Genomic DNA, 15,754 nt, shown 5'->3' on the forward strand with positions numbered 1-15,754 from the left:
CACAGTTGAATTCAATTGTCCTGATTCTTCACCCAAATTTCCCAGCATTATAGGCCTGACTTTAATAACTGGGTGGGATTTGAATGAGTTAAAATCTTGTCCTAAATATGTTTTTTAACTTCATGGCGTTTTTATACCTTATTGAATTGCTTAAACTTAAAACTAATTTGGAATAAGCTTGTGATTTCATCATGCTAAGGAGTTCATCTTGAACTACAATTTTAAGATACTTGGTGAGAAAAAGTATTTTTATAACCCATGCAAATTTATCAATAAGTCATTGTACTACAGTGTGCAATATCCTTAGAATGTCATCAGTATTTGTTCCTTCACCATTTATGGGCCTTATGAATCATAAATATGCAGTTCCGTTAATACTTAAATTGGTAGCACAAAAATCCTTTCTTAATGTCCTGATGGGGTCAGTAAGTTTTTTTCTCCAGATTGACATCACCAAGTGTTCATTCCTCAGTCTGATGATTGCAGTAAAATAACTACAAACATCCTGATGGAGAGGCAATGCAGAGTAGAAGCTGTGTTATCAGGCAGGAAGCAGAGCTCTGTCCATATCCGTCAGTTTCAGAATCAAATTCCCAAACTCAGGAAAACAGACAGTGACCACGGTTAGTTGATTGCATTCCATTTTATTCTAAAATCAGTTAAACAGACTTCAGTACAATCTGGCTGTGTGAACAGATTTCAAATTGCAATATTGACAAATCTATACTAACTAAGCAAGAGATAATTTTCTGAATTTCTATGTATTATTAGTAGCTTCATCAGCAATTACAATCCAGTTGTGGAACTGCCAGAAATGTCAGTTTTAACTAATGCATTTCATCAAACACTTTTTAAAATGAGTTGAATCATCAAACTGGAACAGGGAAAAGTACTATACATGTTTAGGAATATATACCAAAAGTTAGGAATCTCAAATAAGATATGAATAAATTTCAGCACTAATATAAAGTCTACATATTTAACATTTTGTTTTAAATATGTTTTTCATTAAGCAGGTAACAATATTTGTGGTAAGTTAACCACAGTGTGATTTAAGAAAAAAATTACCGATGATCAATTGACATATCAATATAAGGTTTTTCTCCCAACATGAATTAATTACAAGAATGAATTTGAAAAAGGCTCACTTGCTAAATGAATAATTGAGCACTGATAATTGTTCAAGAAATAAGAAAATAAACTTGCATTCATATGATGCTTTTCATAACCACTGGACGTCTCCATGTACACTACAACCAGTGAATTACTCTTGAAGTAATAAAATAGGATCTAAATGTTGTGATGATTTCAATCTAGCAGTCTCCTAAAAACATTTAATTTTAATTGTATGTTTCAAGAACTCTAAAACATCCTTAATAAGCCCAATATACCTTTGACTAACAAAACCATTAATAAAGTGCATAAGGCTACGTCTAGTTTTCAAATATTTCCAAAAGGTTGTCTGTCCCTCTCCTACACCATATACACAGTAGTACATTTTCTGAGTAACCAGAGGCCAATAAATTCTATCAAAGCTTTGCAGACTTTGTTCAGCAATTATCTTTTATTATCTAGGCCATACAAAAAGTTTGTATTCTTTCAGTATACAACATTCAGGCAATTAAAAGCTCTCGAGTGTGACCTCCGGATTTCATTGAGATGTTAGAAATGGAATGTTACATCAGTGTGATTTTTTTTTCCCTATCAAATCTAAATCCACCTTGAAAATCTAAAATTATCAGCTATATTTAAAAGAAACAAATTTTATTTTTAATTTTTAAGGCCGTTAAGCTTAGGTTCAACATAAAAGGGAAGAATTTAAAACTTAAATGAAAAGCTAATCCTATGAATCAGCATTTCATTTAGTGACAGGCCAGTTACATTCTTTCTTAAACTTCTATTTTTTAATGTAAACAGAGCAATGACTATTTTTTTCCATTATTAATGATATTAGTAGCTAATGACATTGTGGGACTGTATGACTTTGAAATGTGCAACCCCTGAGACTGTGATTTATAGAGAAATATTGACATACTATTGTTTTTAATTGGGCAAACTCCAGTTTGCTTTGGATGCAATAAAACAATCAAGATAATGACAGAGAAGATGGCCGATATTTATGAATTCATCAGGGATTATACGTAAAGGCTTACAAGCCAACAAGTTTTAAAAAGTCACTGGAATTAAATACGTCTTATTTACAAAAATACAAAAGATACAAAAACTAAAAACAGCTATGGAAAAGAAGTGGACAGAGTCAAGTAGCTTTTTGATTTTGAAAGTGTTAGAAGAATTTATTTACATAAATATCTTGATGGTCCTTCATAATGAAAATTATTACAACGTTTTGCCATCCTGAGGATATTTCAATGTTCAGAGATCTTTGTGAATAATACTGTTGTTACTCAGAAAAGTTCAAGTCTATTTGTTTGGTCTAGGAGCTACTGTAGCTATTGTAATATGCTGCAGTAGCATCTGCTAACACAGATATAAGGCTCCTCTCTGAACTTGTGTCTCCTGATGAACCAATGTCAGGTAGATGTAAATTAATTACCATCCCGGCTTGATTGAGCTGACTAGAGGTGTTCAGATATTGATCAAATTCGTTGCGGTCCACTTCTCCTAAAAGCTCAGCCTGACTGATATGTTCCAGGTTATCTAGATGATGGTGGTCATGAGGAGGAGAAAGATGGACAGATGTGCTCGAGTTCATGGACTGGAAGGCTGAATGCTGGATACGGTTATAATAAGGAGGCGGAGGAGGATGGCTAGATGTTGGGTGCATCGTGGTAGATGTACTCTGGGGGATTGAAATCTGACTGAGATGTCCACATCGGATGGGGCTTTGATTGTAGTCAGAGCGATACATTACACCGTTCATCTGAGAAGGTGAATCTTCTGTACACTGAGGTGGAAAGAAACTATGATCAGCATCAATCACATCTAAAGGGGACATCTCGGGAGTGGGCAGCCCGTAGTTGTCAAAGCTGTTGTTTGTTGTCTGTGTTTCCCTGAATCTGCTGATTGCAGGAAGTCTTGAGGCTGGTGGATAGCCTTTATCCTCTTCTTCCTCCAGAGGTCCCCGACACAGCCTTCCACCGTGGACAGGAGGCTGGTCGTGGGGGAAGTTGTTGAGCAGGAAGCTGGGGTCTACACGTTTGCAGAGACGTTTGATCTGTTTTTTCCTCCGAGGTCTGTATTTGTAATTAGGATGATCCTGCATATGCTGGACTCGCAATCTTTCCGCTTCTTCCACAAAAGGCCTCTTCTGGGATGGAGTGAGCGCCTTCCATGATTTACCTAAAATATATCCATGATTTCAATCAGAAGTGACAACAATATATTCATTTACAGCTTATAGTTAAACATCATTCCTTTATAGTTTCACTTGTTCAATTATGACAATTGTTATAGCCTAAATTTTTATCGTTTTTCAAAATGTTTGAAACAGTATACATTTTTTTTCTCTGTGCTAAGATTTTTTAAAAATTAAAATCTTGCTAATAGTCAACTTAATTGTAGTGAATAAAATGAGGTTAAAATCAGATGAGCAAGACATTGTGCTGGCATAGATGGTTCATTGTACTGAGAATCACGGTTCATGGCCACTTCTCAAACAAATGAAGGCTAATCTGACCGAGAGAGGAGAGAGCAGAACTAAGCAAATGCCAGGTACTTGTTGGCTAGCTTTAATTTAGAATCTGCCTGCATTGTCAATTGGGCTTAGAATTGAAAAAAAAATGATTTAATACATGGGGAAGCATGATTCTGGCATTAACAAAATTTAATTCGATTAACTTCTTTATCTTGTCTTTGTAGAGGTAAGACTTATTAACAATAACCATGGCTTCACTACAACAGCAAAAAGTTAATTTTAATTCCTGTAGTTATAAAATGCTTAATGAATTCTTCAGCAAACATTAGTTCACAACTTTTCAGTTCGGTTGACATTTGAAGGAGATTTAAACTTCATTTGAACTCCATCCAGGATGTGTCTTCACAGTTCAAATCATTACTTCTATCTACCGTTTGTATTCTTATTGGTTCCTATTTACTTCTAAACTTATCTTATTCACTTACCAAAATTGCCAGAAGGTCTAGTTATTTATTTTTTCTTCTATTTAAGTAAACAAAATCCAAGATGTTGTTACCGTAAAATTCCAAGCCTCAACTTATTATTGTTTTTTTCATTTATTTTATGTTCTACTGCCTGTTATTCAAAACATTTACTGCTGAAGTGAAGGGCATTGTGCATGTGCTGTGTCGACCAACACAAGTCTCTTTTGCTCTCACTGCAGGTTTCAATGGAGAACACTCCAAATGACCTGATGTGTGGATGTACTGACAAATGTGATACTGAGTCATACAAGTCACTCTGACTCTTGTCCTGTGCTGAACAAGTTGATCTCAGTTAGTGATTATGATTCCATTCAGAATACAGGGTAGTCATGCAAAATAGGCAATCTACATTTTCATGAAATTTCTGACCATAGAGGCTCATGCTGCTTTCATGAAGTTTTCTGTTGGAACACATGGCAAAACATATTTTAACAGGGATGGGTATCCAAAGTCTAATATTTATAAATGCTAAATGGGAAACTCACTGAAACTGTCTCATTCGAAAGAGGAGTGAAGCAAAACTGTCTTTCATTACCTTTTGTAGAGTAGCTGGGCAGCTAATGTAGTTCAGTAAAATATTTGTTTTAAATCACATCTTCAAATTTATCCATTTCCTTCCCTCATTCTATCTATACAGTCTCCTGCAGTTTTATATTCTCCCAAGCATCTTGTGATTCTCTGACTTACCTTTCTATACAAAGCCTTCCTTTCATCCCACCATTAGTGGCAACAGGGCTGTATTTCATAAAGTTGGGATGGCTTTAAAAATGGTGGACAGGTCCCGAATTCAGGATTGTCGACTCCATTCCTGGGGTTTCCCATTTTCAGGAGTGCTGGTTCAAGTCACAAACCTGTTGGGAGTTGATCCAGCTGACACCAGTGTGGGGATAAGCATGATCGAGTCTTCTGAAAGGTAAACTCAAAAGATCCACCTCATGCCCCTCATCCAAACCCTACCTCTCACCTATCCCTTGCTCCTCATGCTCTCTGTGCTAAGATATGCTCCCCATCCACCCCCATGGTCCTTGATGCAACCCTGTCATAAAATTCATTCTGACTCTTGATCTTTGCTGAACAAGTTGATCTCAGCTAGTGATTGTGAGTCATAGCACTTATGAGGTAGGAAGAAAAAGAATCAACTCTTCATATCTGATTACTGTCCAGTGACTCAGCAGATAGTCAGCCTATGTAGCTATCAGAAGGAAACTGTTTTGAGTTCAGCAGTAAATCACACAATGGAAGAATTGTTTGCTGCAAATAACTGCCTAGGATGAATGGCCAAATGATGAGATATTGGAAGGCACATGGTACCTAAGGCTTACTTTTCTTAGTTTCAAAGTGTGACAGGAAGACTCCTAAGAGCTGTAGTGCATACAACTGTGTACAAAGACCATAGTCAGAGAGCCATAAGATGCTGGCGGGAATGTGGCCCCACATGCTTCTGTGCCAAGCTACGACGCTTACATGTCCATTTACTCACAATATACAGTATAGAAGCAATGAATGCTGTGGTGACAGTAGGATGTGTTTTTGAAAAGTAATTCATTGATAACTTTTGACTTTCTGAAAAAAAACTTATTTTTACAAGAGCCCATTAACAGTGTGAATTCTCTAGCCCTTTAAAGTAGCAATAGCAGAAATTGCAACCAATTGAAACTTCTTCATGTTGTGTAAATAAACTTTGTGAAACTATCAGCATAGAGCAGAGAGCCAGAGCTGTAAATCAAGCAGTATTTTCCTTAGGACTTAGGTGTTTCAACAAGTTAGTGTTGTTGGAGGACTCAGCCATGACTACATAATAAAGGCTTAGCTGCATGTTCATAATTCCATTAGTCCATTGAAAACCCAAACGCTATGAGATGTATGAAGGGTCATAGGGGCTGGGAGGGGGTGGCATGAAGTAGTATGAATAGAGCATGAGGAGTGTGTGTAGTGGTGAACTGCTGTGCGGGTTGAGGGCTAGAGGGCTTTCCTGTGATGACGTTTCACAGCACCAAGATGAGTTTTTTAAACTATTCGCCTCTGCATCCACAGCCCCTGTGGCTGCCTATCAACTTTATCACTGGTTGGCTACCCTGACTGAAGCCACCTCCCTCCTACCTTTCTTGGGAGTGCTTTCCCTTGAGGTAGACAGGCCAAGTTGGCGATTTTCCCAAACCCCTGCTACCTGCTTTGAGGATGTAAGTCCAGTCCAAACTCTTCAGCCACCTATGAAACCTTCCCTCTCCTATCGTTTTATTCACTTATTTCCATAGTTGTGCCTATAGAAAATCCCTTGGAATGAATTCTACATTAAAAGTGCATAATAAATATAGATAGTGATCTTAAATGGATAAATAGCTTACCTATGCTTTGTGTTCATATGCATCATAATTTTCGCCAGTAAAACTGCACATAATTAGTCCTTAAGCTCATGCAAACATGTTACAAAACTTTATGGACATTATTAAATGGGCTGTGTCTAAATTGGGAGAAAATGACCACTGCGTATAGGGCAAAGAAAATTTCTACCTGTGTAGAATTTTCAATAATACACTCAACAAACCAAAAATAAATCTTCAGTAGGAGCTGAAAATTTGCCTGTACTACCTTAACTAATATTTATTGTTAAAAACGTGATCATTGGCAGCCTGAATCCTGTTGGCACTCATGACCTGATTTCATAGAATCTTACAATGCAGAAGGCGGCCATTTGACTCATCAAGTCTGCACTGACCACAATTCCACCCAGGCCCTATCCCCATAACCCCATGCATTTACCTTAGCTTGTCCCCCGACATTAAGGGACAATTTAGCATGGCCAATCCAACTAACCTGCATATTTTTGGACTGTGAGAGGAAATTGGAGCACCCGCAGGAAACCCACGCAGACATGAGGAGAACATGCAAACTCCACACAGACAGTGACCCAAGGCAGGAACCGAACCTGGATCCCTACTGTGCCACCGTACTGCCCCTAGTGACTTTAGAATTTAAAGTGACTTCAGCTGATAGTTTGCATAATCAAAAGAACAATCTTACAGATGGCAAAATCTCCCAACAGTCTCTACCCTTAACTGATTTAACTGCTTTTTTTTGTTATAGAAGTGGAATTTCTGGGTCCTGACCTCACATTGTACCTGAAACTTGACCTAACCTTTGACCAGCAGGACAATTATTGGGTAAAGTGCGTGCTCACTATCCAATTATGGATGCTGAATGGGTTCCTAAGGCTGGTAGGCCAGTTGAAGATTTAACAGCATCCACAACCCCACCATCCTCATGATTGAGGCGTGCTCTAAAGAAAATGTTCAACATTAAGGCAGCCAAAACTTCCAGACTGTCATTGTGGAGCGGCAACTCCACTTGATGGCCGAGTTGTGGCCAACAGTCCAATGGGTGTGAGTTGGAGGTGGGGGCTGGGGGGATTGCGATGTTCCCTAACAGCATCGAGTACTGCCCTGAATGAGATCCCACATTTCAACTTGAACAGGACAGAGGAAATTGAATTAGCACTGAGTTTCATCTTTTCTAGCTAATCTTATACTGCTCTAACTCTCCTGTTACCAAAGGCTGCGTCTCACATAACAATTGCAGAATAGGTTACACAAAAGCAAAAAATGTTGTGAGTAATCAATCAGTCAGTATCTATAGAGTAAACGAATTAAAGTTTCAGGATGTGGACCCTGAATTGATAAAGACTCCACTCCCAAAAGCATTAACTGACCAACTATGAACTTATTTGCCTTTTCCATGAATTCCATGAATTCTGCTGATTGTCTCTAGCATATTTTTTACTGTTTTTTCAGATTTCCAACATCTGCAGTTGTTTATTTTTTATTTTTGTTTCCAGAATAAGCTTGCTGGAAAATTTTCATCTGCCATTGGGTTGTTTCTGCTTCTCTGTTGACTGATCAACAAAGTACTATTAACTTGTTCCAGTTAAATGTGACAATGTAGATGTCCCAGCTATATCCCAAGAAAGTCCACTAACTCCATTCTGCACACAACAGCAAAGTAAGGCTTAAATGAAACAAAACCACACAATCAGTTTTGTACACGATGACACTTGGGGCTACATCTAGTGCAATCAGATTGCAAGACAGAAAGGAAAACACTATTTTCTAAACCCAAGCTGGTGCTATCAAGAGTGGAGCTTCTCAATCACACTACAATACTGAAGGGGATTCAAATTATGCATTTAAAATAAAAAAGAGCAACATTTCTCTTGGAATTAGCAAAAAATGTTTTACATGTGATATCTGGAGCAGTTGGACAATATTGTCAGCAAATAACCTTTAAAGATCTGAGCTGATATCTTCGATACAAGGAAGAAAAAAACTGGTTGATTGTAAGCGATATTGACATTGGTATATCATTTTACCACATTCCAAAATCTCCTTTTATGAATACACCAGAGAGAGGCACATTGTTCTTTTAAAATAGAACAGGTATCTCATCTATCGTTTTGATTCATTTTGTGAAATTGCGCAGTACAGTTTTGGAGCTCAAAGCCTTCCTAGGGCTTGTTAAATTGCTCATGTTGTCTTATGATTTTTTTTATGGTAGCATTGAAAAGGAAATTAATTCATCTACTGAGGGATTGTAAACGTCCAGAAAAAGAGGTGAATTTAGTGCCAATCCCATTCCCGTATATCACTGAACAGTCATTGATTTTAACAACTTTAACTTTTCTGAAGCAACTTCATCTCTTTTGCTGCCTATTTTCTTTGCAGTATGTGTATTCTGAGGTTTAGCCATGCTATTCTCCCACAAGATAATGGGACAACAGTGCAATATCTGGATGTTTCCTTCCAGTTTCATCCCCAATTATCCTCCTTCCTATGTTTTTCTTTTTTGCTGCAGCAAATACACTTCCCTGAAACAATACATTTTGCATACTTCTCTGTCCATTTTTCAATACAAAAATCTGTTTGTAGAATTTAATATATTTGTAGTTATATTAAGAGGGAGCTATTTGTATGTGACAATATAGAACTGTTAATGTATTTGTCCACTTAAATCAAAACAGGAAACTGTAACATGATCCAAAATATCTACATTGCTGATTGCCGCTTTGTGCTTTGAATGAAGGAATTACTGGGAGAAAGTAATCTGTTCAAGAATAAGTTTGGTGTTGAATAAGGTAAAGTTGAGCACTAACATTTAAATATTGTGGTTTCCATTTGAATGTATGAAAAAGTGCTCATTCTAATAATGTTCTGCTCCTGATTAGATGTTTTCTTCATTATAGACCTGATTAAAATCATTTGCAGAGCACCAGTACAGGCAAAGTCAATAATTTGTTCTGATTTCAGCCACAGTCATCAATGAGTAGACACACCACAATCAGGTTCACTATCTGTGAGTTAGCTTTCCTACACCTGATCATTAAATTACACCTGCAAAAATATGCTTTAGTATGGACTTTCCTGAGGACAAGATTTCTGTCTACTCTGATGCACATTGAGTTGGAATATCCTACTGATAATCACACCAGCGGCATTCATGAAGAATGACTGCTTGGGTGAAATACCAAACAGTGAGTGAGACTATCCTCAAAGAAATTCATGGCACAGGAGATGAAACAGCCATCAAGGCAATGCCAGCCAAAACAGAGCTATCCAGCCTAATCCCACTTTCCATCTCTTGGTCCACAGACTTGTAAATTATAGCTCTTCAAGTGCGCATCTAAATGCTTTTTAAGTGTAATGAGGGGTGTTGCTTCGACAAGGTTCTAGCTCCCCACTATTCTCTGGGTAAAAAATAATTCTCAACCCCCCTTAATCCTTCTAGCAATTATTTTAAATCTAGGCTCCCTGATTATTGACCTCTCTGCCAAGGAAAATAGGTCTTTCTTATCCATTCTGTCTAGGCCCCTCATAATTTCCTACACCACAACTAAATCTCATCTAAGCCTCCTCTGTTCCAAAGAAAACAAGCCCAACCTTTTCAATCTCTTTTCATTGCTAAAACTTCCCATTCCTGGCAGTATCCTCATCAATCTCTTCTAACATCTAAAAAGAGTGAGAACCTCGGGGAAAAAAAAGCAGAAAGAAATGAAACAAACAAAACTAAATCACTTGCATTGTTGGAGGCAGAAGTGCAAAATACAGATTTTCTCCTGGAAATTGGACTTGTGAAATCATTACCAAGAAAACACTTCATCTGGAATAATTTGTTTTTAATTGATTCACATCACTGGGTTATTCAAAAAGAGTGAGGGGGTTGCCATTCTCATTGCTAGATTTTTAAGATTAAGCCACGGTCCTCTTTACTGTTTAATCCTGCTTCTGTTAGAGACTCTCCCTATTTTAGAACTATTTTGGAGGAAGGCCATTCCATAAATACTTCATTTTTTTTTACATTTTCTTGGTTATTTATTTCTTGGAAAGACTAGTTGAAATTATCTAGATTTTGTTTGACAGCGTCAGACAATATCACTGGTGCAGCCAATGCCATATGAAACCAAAATTAAAGTTAATCATTGGATACTTTCCAAGTACCATATCAGCTATAGATGTTAGAAAATAGTGTCTAAAGTTTTTTTTAGTTTGAGCACATTAGCTTGAAGTGATCCAAATACCACTGGCTAATCAATTGAACCACTTCAACATCAGTGTGAGTGCAGTGTTTGGTTTTGGGAAGAAACTGGGTGTCATCTCCAACAAGCTGAACATGGCTCTCAATAAAATACAGCAGGTCATTTCAATAGTGTTTACTGATTGCATATGTTTACTACATCACAAAAATATTGTTCAAGTGCTTTTTTGTTTTGATTCAGGTTTAAGGAAAGGAACAAATATACTCTCTTGAAACAGCTGGATATAAAAGTAATCTGCATTTAAAAACCCTATTTACCTTCTGCTAAACAAACTAAACACTGGCAAGTTTTTCTGGTCAATTATTCTGTCCTGAAGCCAGCAAAATTCAGCAGATTGTTGATGCATTTTAATATATTCCATTTCTAAAACACCTACGCATTTTGGTTGTATAAAATCTTTCTTTCATAAGGCTGAAATGAAAAATGGTCCTTACAAAAAAACGTCAACGTACCTGATTTAAAAAAAACAAAATTAATTAGAGCTCCATAATTTTTATGTCATGTACTTAAATCCCACAGTGGGTAATGAAATTTTAATTATCAAAGAGAATATTTTTCACCTTTTTGCCTCGTCATAATCATTTGTGCCTACCTTAATGTACTAAATACTATTTGGTGGCATTTTCCTTTTAGAAAACAATAGACAAGTAAGGATCAATCCTGTGACAAAACTGCTATTTAATTCATCTTTAGATGTTTTAGATAGTTTTCTTGTATTTTTGCTAAACAAACTTACAACTCAAAACTGAAAAACACATTCCGTAGATGTTAAAATCTAAGAATCCCTCTCTCTGCCTCTCTCTCTCTGAAATTTAATGAACACTTTTAATCATGATTAATATTTATATTTAACATCTGCTTTTTATGTATACTTACCCAGCATTTTGCTGAGCTCTGCATTGTGTAGATCAGGGTTTTGGATTGCTAGTTTTTTCCTCTCATCCTTAGCCCAGACCATGAAGGCATTCATGGGTCTCCGGATTCGTGGCTCAGCTTTGTTCCTGCCTGAAGATTCATGAACTGTGAGCCCAGCCCTGGGTTTTCCTTCCCCAGTGGGAGAGTCCAAGCCCTCTGTCCATGTGTATGGGCTCATTATTGTAGCCATCACTATGGATCAGATCACTCTAATCAAAAATAATCCGGACACCTTTTGGAAATGTATATAAAAGTCAGTCAGATTAAATCACAGTGGTGTTGATGCTTAAAGCTGGTGAGATCAACTCCCAGATCAGGAAGAGAGTCCCAGATTCATTTATTCCCTCAGTGTCAGTTGGTAGCACATTTAGCCAATGACAATGAGACTGTTTTTAATAGCAACTCCTCCCTTTTACTGGCCTGCAATCAAACAGCTCAGACTTGTAGCAACAAACTTAAAACTACAGAGCAGTAAAAAAGTTTTCCTTTAGAGTTTTCCAACTTTCAATCAGGTTATTTTCCAACTATCAATATTAGACTGAAGTGGATGTGTTAAAACTAGCTTCTTAAAGATTGTTCCATCCTATTATGGCAGTATTCTGTCATGAATATATTACTAATATTGCTTTTATGAATTTGTGCATAAGAACGTGGCAGCATGGTGGCACTGCTGCCTCACAACGCCAGGGACCCAGGTTCAATTCTGGCCTCGGGTCACTGTCTGTGTGGAGTTTCCACATTTTCCTTGTGAGTTTCTAATAATGGCAATCGACTCGTAACAGTGACTGCCACTGGACACAGGCAGGAACAGTGTCATACAGGAGACGGGGAGGCTGGGCCTACTGCTGTTCTGAGAGCAGAACCACAAATGGTGGAGCCACATCAGAGGAACTATCGGCAAGGGTCTTTTGATGTCAAACATCCTACCCCCAGATGCCAGGGAAGAATGCATCTGAAGGTAGATGACTTTTGCCAGGGTTTGCAAGAGCTGGCATCACCGGGACTGGAAGATTACCCATTGCCCGAGCAACTTAAAGTTACTGCCGCTCTGAATTTCTACGTCAGACTGCACACAAAGGGATAAGGGAGGGAACAGATCCTCACTAATTGCTAATGCCCACTTATACATCAACTTGGATCAGGATCAGGCAAGACAGGATTCCAGGCCCATGGGAATTGCCAACCTAACAGGCATGCCCCTGGTTCAGCGTGTAACCAATTGCACCCACATGGCACTCTGCTCCTTGTGGTGGCATTGGCACTATTCATGAACCACAAGGAATATTACTCCCTCAATGTCTCTGATCTTGCAATGTGTATCTTCAGGTGTGCGCCTGTTTCCTGGGGAACATCCATGACAGTTACATCTTGGGGCACTTGTCGATCCTAGCTGTTTTTCCATAGGATCCTTATAGTGCAGATCTTTGAGAACAAGGCGAGCTGTGGAAGATCATGGCTACTCGCCTTTCTAAGGGACTCCTAGAGAGAGGCATAGAAGCAATATGACCACTGCAACGTACTCACCAAGTAAAACCATTACTGATCAGGTTATTGGGCTTCTTAAGGTGCAATTCCAGTGTCTGGACTGGTTGGGTGATATCTTCCAATGTCTTTCTGCAGGAGTCTTTGCTGTACTCTCCATAACATTGTCCTTTAGAGAGGCTTGGACCTTGTTAAAGTGATAAGATTTATAAAACTATTATATTTTGGGACCATGTCTTTAAATTTAGGGTAAACAAAAGGGATCATGTGACTTGTTCTGACAACTGCCTGACAATATGCCTGGATGGTTTAATTGCTAGAGATCCAAGGAAAATGCAGATTAGTTTATTGAGCAAAATGTGCAAGACACTTATGCCTGAAAACAATGTCTGCAGTTTCAGAAATCCCACAAAGATATACAGGGGCTGATTCTCATAGCCTGTTGCACTGCTTTTCTCCCAGTCCCACTGCCACTCTATGATGACGGAGGGAGAGAGCGATTGGAGATTAACATTGGGGTGGTGGGAGGGTCGACCTGCCAGTGGGGAGGGGTGGTCAGGGCTGTGGGGCTGTTTGGGCTGCGAGGGGTGGGGGGGGGATTGAGAGATTGGGACTGCTGAAGGGAGAGGTTTGGGGGGGGGTGGGATCGAACCAGCCCCAAAGCGACGGAATTGGGGGGCAGACGTTGCTTAGATATATCCAGGAGCCCAGCAATCGAGGGTTGGGAGGGTCATACGGGCAATGATGCAGGGTCACGGGGCCGGCCAGCAAATGAGCTGGCTAAGGATTAGGAGGCCGACACTGCATGGAGATTCATTTTGAAAATCCCGCTGGAAAAACCAACAGGATTTATTCCAGTTTTTATATGAATTTGACGCTTTGAATTTTTGGGGGAGAATCGCACCTACTATGCAATCCCTGAGAGTGGGATTTTATGGCCTCATTTGTCCCAAAACCATAAAAGCCCACCCAAAGTCAAAGGAGCTTTTCGTTGTCTGCCCCTGGTCCATTCTGATTCCTGTGGCATATGGGGTGGTAAAATCTAAACCCGATTCTCCCAAAATCCAAGAAAGGTGTTAAAGTATTAGGTTGTAATCAATTGTTCTGTAAACTATCCATTTACTTTATGATGAAAGAAATTTGAGATCAAGAATAGGTAATGAGCATTTCTACTTAGATACAAAACTAATGTATTTCCCATTCCCCTGCAAGGGCATTAGAAGAATTTCAATTAAGGTCAGATTGCAGGCTTCCCTATAAATCCATGTATATCACAGAAGGCAGGGTTTGCAGTTTCACCTTATGAGGTCTGTGAGGTAGAGAGCAAGACACAAAAGCACCCAGACCTGCACCTTAGACAGAGAAATTGCTGATTCTATTGGGCACCATGCAGAATGTGAGTGGGAGTTCCCACTCAGGTTGAGGACTGAGTTTGTGCTGATTTCAAGGTGCCTAGAAGATTCACCAAGCTTGGAACTAGAGTGAGGCATCTAAAGCATAATCCTCACTGTGAGAGGCAATTTTGAGATTTGAAGCTATCTGGCTGGGAGAGTAAAAAGAATGCATGCCATCAGGAGCTGAGAATAATTTTTAGACTGGTTCCTGGAGGATAAGGTATCCATTTAAGAGACAGTAATCTATAACCATAGCAGGAGATTTTTGGTTGTGTTAAAAGTTAAAATGGGAATCTCTTTTCTGGAGCTTAAAGTATAAGTTGCCTATGGAAAGTAAATTGTGTTTAGTCAATAGTGTATTTTGTTACAGTATAAGTTTTAAAACATGAAATCTTGACGGGCCATTCTTTCAGCTGTTTACTGGAAGTTCAAATTTCACTTTAGTAAATTTTGATCACTAAAGATGTTGTAAGAGAGTGGTGGAATCCTGAAGAAATTTCATCAGGGGAGGAGCAGGAGATGGGAGAGGATGAGGAATTGGAGGTAGAGAGAGATGACATTGAACAGGGAGATGCCTCTGCTCTATGACATTTAGGCCTCTTTCTGCCATTCCTTTCAGAAGAAGATTTCCCTCCTCCCCACCATGGCATCCAGCATTAATTCTATGTTGGCATGGTAACAGACTCCGAGAACATCCCAAAAGAAGGAGGAACTTAAATCAATTATCATTAGAGACAAAGTACTAGGTAGACTAATGGGACTAAAGGCTGACAAGTCCCCAAGGATCATCCTGACTCGAAGGATCATCCTGACTCGAAACGTTGGCTCTATTCCCTCTCCACAGATACTGTCAGATCTGCTGAGATTTTCCAGCATTTTCTATTTTTGTAGAAGAATATCCAGTTTGTAGTTTGCTGACTCAGCTGTGTTCAGGCTGAATTCGATGGTCTCAATGTTCCCGATTTAAAGATAAAGATGACTGAGTTGGTTGTTCTTCAGAAGTGCTGGGCTGGATTTTTTTACAAATGCTTTGTCTGCAGTAGGATGTCCCTGGATGATCACAGTAAACAAACAGGGCTTGATGTTTACCAGTGGGTTGGAAACAGAGCCAGGCAGGAGGGGCTGCTTGTCCTCAGTTTTGCTGAGAAAACACATAATTAAAACAGAGAAAAGGTTGACTTGTCATGTAACCTTCCTTCTTCAACTGCCAGGGGCTTTCATAAAAGGCCATTGTCCATATATTCATGGCATTGTAGATACG

The 15,754-nt window shown here is 38.8% G+C and overlaps 1 protein-coding gene across 1 annotated transcript; it reads right to left on the minus strand.

Annotated features, from left to right (window-relative positions):
* Positions 1 to 11: 11 nt before the first annotated feature.
* On the minus strand, positions 12 to 11,911 carry LOC145344952 (transcription factor Sox-7-like). Its single transcript, XM_080192339.1, has 2 exons — positions 11,579 to 11,911; positions 12 to 3,300 (listed from the first exon to the last, which is right to left on the minus strand). The coding sequence occupies exons 1-2, from the start codon at positions 11,805 to 11,807 to the stop codon at positions 2,435 to 2,437; spliced, it is 1,095 nt and encodes a 364-aa protein (XP_080048465.1). The 5' UTR covers positions 11,808 to 11,911; the 3' UTR covers positions 12 to 2,434.
* Positions 11,912 to 15,754: the final 3,843 nt, after the last annotated feature.

Source organism: Carcharhinus amblyrhynchos, chromosome 7, assembly GCF_965287045.1.
Source record: "Carcharhinus amblyrhynchos chromosome 7, sCarAmb.v2.hapA, whole genome shotgun sequence".
Classification (NCBI taxonomy): domain Eukaryota; kingdom Metazoa; phylum Chordata; class Chondrichthyes; order Carcharhiniformes; family Carcharhinidae; genus Carcharhinus; species Carcharhinus amblyrhynchos.